Raw genomic sequence first — 8,118 nt, forward strand, 5'->3', positions numbered from 1 at the left:
CAAATTACCCCAGACTTAGTGTTTTAAGTGAACGCACATTTATTATCTTATAATTCTGGAGGTCACAAATACGAAATGGGTTTCATTGGACTGAAATCAAGGTGTTAGCAGGCCTGCATTCCCTCTGGAAGCCACAGGGAAGAATCCGTTTCCTTCCCTTCTCCAGCTTCTAGAAGCCACCTGCATTCCATGGCTTGTGGTTCCTTCCTTCATCTTCAAGTCCAGCATTATGGGATCTTCCAGTCTTTCTCTGACGCTGACTCTCCTGACTCTTTCTTACAAATCTGTCTTGTGTATGCATCGGGCCCACGTGGGTAAGGCAGGCTCTCTCCTCGTTGCAGTGTCCATAAATAACTGCGTCTGTGCAGTCTCTCTGCCAGATGAGGTCTTATACTCATGGCAAATAGGAGATTAGAACACTGACATATTTTAGGGCCATTATTCTGCCAAATATAGTGTGATATGAGCAGAGGCCATGGGCAAAGTCGTCACAAATTGAGCCCTCAAGCTCTCTGTCCCTAGAAGTACTGTCCGTCAGTTGGTGTAGTTCCCAGCATTGTGTTAGCCATTCCCGTTCCTGACTCACAGGTGATGATCTACTTCAGATAACAGAAATATTCTCATGGAGCCTTCCATCCTTTTTTCTTTGACCACCATGTTTGGACAAAGCACTGTTGTTTGGAATACAGAAAAGACAGTAGTATTTGAAGAACCTTCTCTGTGCCAAGCACTGGGTTAGACACTTAGTGTGCATTCCCGTAGTTCATCCTCACAGCGAACCTCGCAGCTCTTCCCAGTTCTCATGAGACTCCGAGATGTTAATTACTTGCCTGGGGTCACGTAGGTATAAGAAGCAGAGCTGTGGTCGAGGCCTTATCTGTCTCTTGACTTTGTTTTTTCCTGTCTAGGTCATACATGTTTATCATATTTTAAAAAATGTAAAATTATAAAAAAAAAATACAAAGACACAAAACAGTTACCCACCTCTCTGTGTTTTATATTATATACTATTTTATAAACTGATTTTTTTCTTACGCTTTTCCTATAATATGAACAACTCTTTCTAAGCGCTAATTTTAACTGCTTTATTATTATTTCATGATGACCACTGTCTTTCCACCGTACCATACTATCTTCTTCCAAGTCATGCCTTCTTGAGGACAATATAAAATACATATAGTTAAATAGACATGTGATTCAGTGTCAAAGTGAGTAAGTGCTGACTGTGTGTGGGGATCAGGACCCACTTGAATAATACGTAGTGACAGATTAGGGCTTGGAGGGAAAACCTGCAGGGACACAGATCTACTTAATTGATAAAGCCAGAAATTATGGACTTTTCCAATCAAGATTGAGTTCAAACTGTGTGTGTGTGTGTGTGTGTGTGTGTATAAAGAAAGAGAGATAAAAAGATAATAGTTACTCCTGGAGAAACTTTGAAATGAGGTTGGTAAGCTAAGTATTGCGAGACCCATCTCACCAGTTAATAAAAAATTGTGATTGTCTGGGTGTAGTTTATTTTTGATAAATAAATAATTGTAAAGTCTCAGGTTATAAACAAAGCTCTGTGTATATGGGTAGGCCTCTCCCTGTTCTGCTTTGTGAGGGAAATACAGGGAACCATATCCTTATTCTCTTTGTAGTCTAAGGAAAAAATTAGTACCTTTTCTTTCCTGTTTTCTTCAAAGACAGGAAAATATTGGTTTTGATTATAATTGTTGGATGTTATGAAGAGTGGTCGGCTGAAAGGCTACCAAATGAAATGTTTTACTTTGAAAATTAGGTCATTGCCTAAGCATTTCTAGAATTAGGAACTTATTATGTACGTTTGTCTTGAAGGGTTGCTTAATTACTGTCATGTCTCAGAGCAGGAGAAGGGATTCAGAGGAACTTTCTGATTCCGGGCTGTGTTCATGTGTGATTTATCTGTTTACTAGGTACCCAGAGGCTTACCTTACTTCGCTGTGGATTTTGGCCTCCAAGGAGGGTTTGCCCATGTCATTGAAGATCAACACAAATTCCCTCATTACTTTGGAAAGGTATGCTCACAGATTTAATAAAATTCCAGAGGTTAGCGATTTGGTAACACTTTTCTTTCAAAGGGAAATCAAAACTTTGGGCACAATATAGAGTGAATTTGGTGAGTACTGTTCCACTCAATTTTTAGAGGAAGAAGCTAGAAACTATTAAGAAAAATGTCCCAGAATATTCATAACAGTCAGGAAGGTCGCTCTGCAATCGAACGTTTACGGACACAGTCAAGCGGGCTGGTAGTTGCTTTCCTGTGGAGCCAGCCCGCCTTGTGCCGAGAAGGGTGACACTGCTGACGCTCACAGTGAGCTGACAGTGAGGCACGTTCTGTTCTGGAGAGACCGTTACTCCGTTCATCTCACAAATGAAGAAGCTGAGCTTCAGACAGAAGCTGGGATACAAGCACCCCTCGTTTGTGGTTGAAGTAGGCAGACCCCTTCGTGTGGAGTGAAGCACCATGCAGTCCAAGAAGAGTATATGACTCTCATTTCACACCGTTCCCGGGCAGGTGTCCGAGTGTCGGTCTATAGACTGCTGGTACTTTCATCACTGCACATTGCCTGGTGGGTACAGCCATATGTTTAGGGTCTGCTGAGTAGCTGGGAAGTGTGTAAGTTCGTATCAGGGACTGGAATGAAGTTAATGTGACTGCTGCGATAGTCCGTCATACAGTCTGAGCAATAATCGTTCTAGAACTGACGTTTTCATCGAGCATAGCTCAGGCCTTTCTGCTTGTGTTTTCCATAAATTATTGTCTCTACTGGTCCTTTATTTGTTTCCAGGTGAAAAAGGTTCTGTTTTCCACGAAGCTTTTTCTGATTTATCTAAAAATAGAATCTTCTTTTTTTGAGTCTCCATTTAGTCTGCTTTGGCTTATTTACCTTCCTCCCTTTCTAAGACGGTTCTTGGTGTACTTGGGTTACTCTTCCACAGCCCCACATTCTGCTACGAGTTCTCGGAAGGCGCGTAGATGTATGTCAGTTCTCGTTGTATCCCCGTGATATTTGGTACTTGTTTGGACACAGTTTGGTCCTCTTGGTCAGAATGTTAAGATGCTGTCCAAGATCTCCCCACACAGCCCTGTAGAAGCAGACCGAATATGCAGAATTTGATGCTCAGTCCAGTGTTTTCCTGTGTTGCCCTCTAAGCATTACACGTCTTCCCCGTATCCTCGTGTACATGGATGCTCGTAAAGTTGCATTAATTTCTGTAGCTAACAGCACAGGAAGAGAATCATGCGGAAATTGTGTAGGTAAGCAGACTACTCAAAATCTGTTTCTTACAGGGCTTTGGAATGTGACTTTTGAGTGAAGGTGATTTATAATTTTTAATTCTTTATTTATTTGGATTAGTATTAAAATATGATTCTGTCTCCTGATAAAATATCTCCAGCGAATAGTGGAAGAAACTGGCTTATAAATATGCAGGGTAGTAGAGAGAACCTGAGCCTGCCCTTGGCCTGCAGTCCAGACACAGAGTTCATAATTGCTACATGTTGGTTAACTTTTTCTCCATCCTGTTTACCAGAACAGCTCAGAAGAACCAAAATAAGTAAATTTCACCCTCTCTTTCTCCCCTTTGCTCCTCTCTGGTGGATGTACTAACAAGCAACAAAAGGGACAAATTGCTTGACAGGAGACACAGCCAGCACTCCTAGAATCAGAGGGTTTGCATAGTTAGAACTAACTGAAAACAATATTCCCCCCCCCACGTTTGTATTTAAATTCCAGCTAGTTAACACACACTGCAAAATTAGTTTCAGCTGTAGAATTTAGTGACTCAGTACTTCCATACAACACCTGGTGCTCATCACAACAGCTGCCCTCCTTCATACGCAGCACCTGTTCCCCCAACACCCCCCCCACCTCCCCATCAGTTGGTTCTTTCTAGTTTAGAGTCTGTTTCTTGGTTTACTTTTCTCTTCCCCCCTGCCCCCCGTGTTCATTTGTTTTGTGTCTTAAATTCCACATAGGAGTGAAATCATATGGTATTTGTCTTTCTCTGACTTATTTCGCTTAGCATTACATTCTCTAGTTCCATCTACATCATTGCAAATGGCAAGATTTCATTCTTTTTACGACTAATATTCCATTGTGTATATGTATATATATATACACACCACATCTTCCTTATCCATTCATCAGTCGGTGGACACTTGGGTTGCTTCCATAATTTGGCTGTTGTTGATAATGCTGCTATAAACGTTGGGGTGCATGTACCCCTTCGAATCTGTATATTTGTATCTTTTGGCTAGTAGTGTGATTGCTGGATGGTAGGGTAGTTCTATTTTTAACTTTTTGCGGAACCTCCGTACTGGAAAATAAGATTTTTTTAACTTGAAACTAATATTTATGTAAAATTTGAACATCCTCACAAAGAACTACTAATTTTATATTTAGGAGCAGAATAAACAAATAGTTTCATTCTGTTTTCAGACATGTGTCTGTATTTTTCTCATTATCTTTAAAAGGAAATCATTGGTGGGATGCTGGATGTAGAGCCAAGACTGTGGAGGAAGGGGATCCGGGAAAGCTTTGAGGACCAGAGGAAGAAAGCACTGCAGTTTGCCCAGTGGTGGAAACCATTCGACTTCACCAAAAGTAAAAAGTGTTGAGTCATACCTTTTATTTTTTAAATTTCTTCTTCAGATTCCTTTGAGTTTTATTTCCATTGCGTCTAACTAGACCGCTGACCCTCAGGCCAGAGGGGGAGAAAGTCCCGCTCTGGGTCTCAGACACCCATGCGTCACTGATCGTGTTCCTGCCCTACCTTGTCCTGTGGATTGCGCTGTCGTAACTGGGGAGCAAGACCAGATACAGGGAGGCCCCGCTCACATTCCTGTTCTGTAGCTACGTCTTGGTGTTCTCAACTGTGCGGTTTAAGATGTGGAAAGACTCCTCTGAAGGATTATCTGGGAGGTGTAGCAGATCGTTGGTTCGGAGGGAAATGGGTCTGCTTCAAGGTTGTGAAGACTGTTGTCTGGCTTCTCTTGAATATTTTAAACCGAATTGGCATTTTCAGTAATAATTGCAATTTCTTTTCATAGCATTTTATAGAAAGGCTTTTAATTTTCTATCGGTAGTCACTGCTCTTCTTTTTATTAAAGGAAAAAGAATGTCCCAAGAACAATAAAGAATTAAATGAAGCATAAACGTGTTCATGATTTGTTTTTTTTTTCTGGATTTTAAATAGTGTCTTTGAATTTTGGGAATTTTAAACATAGTTGTTCCAAATAACACAATTTACAATTGTTTTGGGTTTTGAGAGGTGACAATTTAAGCCAAGCCGTCATTTTGGTGTTGTATTATTACAGCATCGTAATGCGCGTATCCTAAATGTCCAGAGCACATCCTGTTGCCCGGCACTTGATCTGCGCGTCTTCATTTTTCCTTTGTTCTTACGCGTGGCGTCAAGAGGAAGCCATATACTTATAAAATATGACCATGGTGTAAGAGTGCGCCTATTTTTTTTTACTATGGAAGGTATTTTTGTTGCAACGGTTTTTCAGAGATACTGGGTTTTGGAGCTGATCCTTGACATTTTGTCATGACATGTTGATTACCTAGAGTCAGTGTGGTGCACAGTCTGGAGTAACTCCTAACTCCCCATAGTTCTTTTTAATGTCGGCATCTTGTTATTTCTTTGGTATGTTAAAAAATGATTATGTTCTAGCTGTAGTTTTAAAATTTCAAATGTAAGTTGAAGTTTAGTGGATTCAATTTCTCAATATTTGCAAGTTGAATTTAAGTATAATTATCAGTTAGATACTTGCTAGTATTATATTTATTGCTATTTTCAGACTCTTTGAGCTTTACTGCAGAGGCTTAGAGGAATGTATAACATTTATTTATTTAATCCGTGAATTAACATTCGTTTGCAGGGCATTTTGTGTTGTGCTTTTAGTGCAGAAATAAAAAGTACTTCCCCTACTTTAAATTATGTTATAGTCTAGTGGAGAAGGAGACATGTACATAAATAATTATAGCACAAGAGAAGTTCTTTTTTTCCCCCTTTTTAATTTAAATTCAATTAATTAACATATAATGTATTATTTGTTTCAGGGGTACAGGTCTGTGACTCATCAGTCTTATATAATACCCAGTGCTCATTACAACACATACCCTCCCCAATGCCTGTCACCCAGTTACCCCATCCCCCACCCCCTTCCCCTCCAGCAGCCCTCAGTTTGTTTCCTATGATTAAGAATCTCTTATGGTTTGTCTCCCTCTCTGGTTTTGTCCTGTTTCATTTTTTTCCTCTCTTCCCCTATGATCCTCTGCCTTGTTTCTTAAATTCCACATATCAGTGAGCTCATGTGATAATTGTCTTTCTCTTGTTGACTTATTTTGCTTAGCATAATACCCTCTAGTTCTATCCATGTTGTTGCAAATGGCAAGATTTTATTTTTTGACGGCTATATAATATTCCATTGTAGATGTATACGCCACATCTTCTTTATCCGTTCATCTGTTGATGAACATCTGGGCTCTTTCCACAGTTTGGCCATTGTGGACATTGCTGCTGTACACACTGGGGTGCGGGTGCCCCTTCGGATCACTACATTTGTATGGTCAGCTAATCTTCAACAAAGCAGGAAAGAACATCCAATGGAAAAACAGTCTCTTGAACAGATGGTGTTGGGAAAATCGGAAAGCCACATGCAGAAGAATGAAACTGGACCATTTCCTTACACCATGAACAAAAGTAGACTCAAAATGGATGAAAGACCTAAATGTGAGACAGGAATCCATCAAAATCCTAGAGAACACAGGCAGCAACCGCTTCGACCTCGGCTGCCGCAACTTCTTGCTAGACACGTCTCCAAAGGCAAGGGAAACAAAAGCAAAAATGAACTATTGGGACTTCATCAAGATAAAAAGCTTTTGCACAGCAAAGGAAACAGTCGGCAAAACCAAAAGACAACTGACAGAATGGGAGAAGATATTCGCAAATGACATATCAGTTAAAGGGCTAGTATCCAAAATCTATAAAGAACTTATCAAACTCCACACCCAAAAAACAAATAATCCAGTCAAGAAATGGGCAGAAGACATGAACAGACACTTCTCCAAAGAGGACATACAAATGGCCAACAGACACATGAAGAGATGCTCCACATCACTTGCCATCAGGGAAATACACATCAAAACCACAATGAGATAGCACCTCACACCTGTGAGAATGGCTAAAGTTAAGTCTGGAAACAACATTGTTGGCGAGGATGTGGAGAAAGGGGAACCCTCTTACACTGCTTGTGTGAATGCAAGTTGGTACAGCCACTCTGGAAAGCAGTATGGTTCCTCAAAAAGTTGGAAATAAAGCTACCCTATGACCTAGCAGTTGCACTACTAGGGATTTACCCCAAAGCACGAGAAGTTCTTCTGCGACGTGTGCCAAATGTATTGGAGTACAGCGCTGAGGGACTGTTCACACCTCCTGTCTGTCTGAGTGGAGGACTTTGCTTCCTGTTTTACTGAGAAACAGAACCACATCAAAGAGATTTTCTACCACCTCTCTCAGCATCCCTGCGTCTGTACCTGTGTACTCTGCTTTTCCTCTGGCGATATACATTTTGTTATTATTCTTTCCTAGGTCTAACCCACTCATTTATGTTCTGGATTTCATCCCTTCGTACGTACTCAGTTGTCCCTACTCTCCCTGTATTATTAGGTTTTTCCCTCCTGTAAGATTATTCCTTTTAGCACAAAAACATTTTATAACAACAAACTCTGGCATCATATCCCCTCTAGCCATGTTTCTTCTCCACTCGACAGCAGAACCCATTTCAATAATATCTGTGTCCTCTCCTTCCATTCTCCTTCTGTTCTCAGTTAGACTTCATCCTCCCGGTTTGGGTCACAGTCCTCCGTGAACCCTCCCCACAGGCAAATCACGTGACGGCTGCTCAGTGTTCCCCTGGCTCTGTCAGCATTACTGACATACGTGAGGCACTTCCTTGCTTCTAGACCACTGTCTGTTATTTCTCCTCCGTCCTTACTGGCGGCATCCTCCCAGTTCCTTCGCAGGTTCCTCTTCATTTTCTCACTCGCTAAGTGTTGAAATGCCCATCCTCCATTCTTTTCTCTA

General features: G+C 40.9%; 1 protein-coding gene across 3 annotated transcripts in view; it reads left to right on the top strand.

Moving 5' to 3' along the window:
* CWF19L2 (CWF19 like cell cycle control factor 2) overlaps window positions 1–5,183 on the top strand; it is a 125,101-nt gene extending 119,918 nt beyond the window's left edge. For all 3 annotated transcript variants that reach the window (XM_040631267.1, XM_008690125.2, XM_040631266.1), the window contains exons 17-18: window positions 1,938–2,039; window positions 4,502–5,183. In XM_040631267.1, the coding sequence (XP_040487201.1) occupies window positions 1,938–2,039; window positions 4,502–4,645 (246 nt within the window). In that variant the 3' untranslated portion in view covers window positions 4,646–5,183. The remainder of the gene's footprint in view (window positions 1–1,937; window positions 2,040–4,501) is intronic.
* The last annotated feature ends 2,935 nt before the right edge of the window (window positions 5,184–8,118 follow it).

The sequence above is a fragment of the Ursus maritimus genome, unplaced genomic scaffold, assembly GCF_017311325.1.
Source record: "Ursus maritimus isolate PB19 unplaced genomic scaffold, ASM1731132v1 scaffold_16, whole genome shotgun sequence".
In the NCBI taxonomy this organism is placed as follows: Eukaryota; Metazoa; Chordata; class Mammalia; order Carnivora; family Ursidae; genus Ursus; species Ursus maritimus.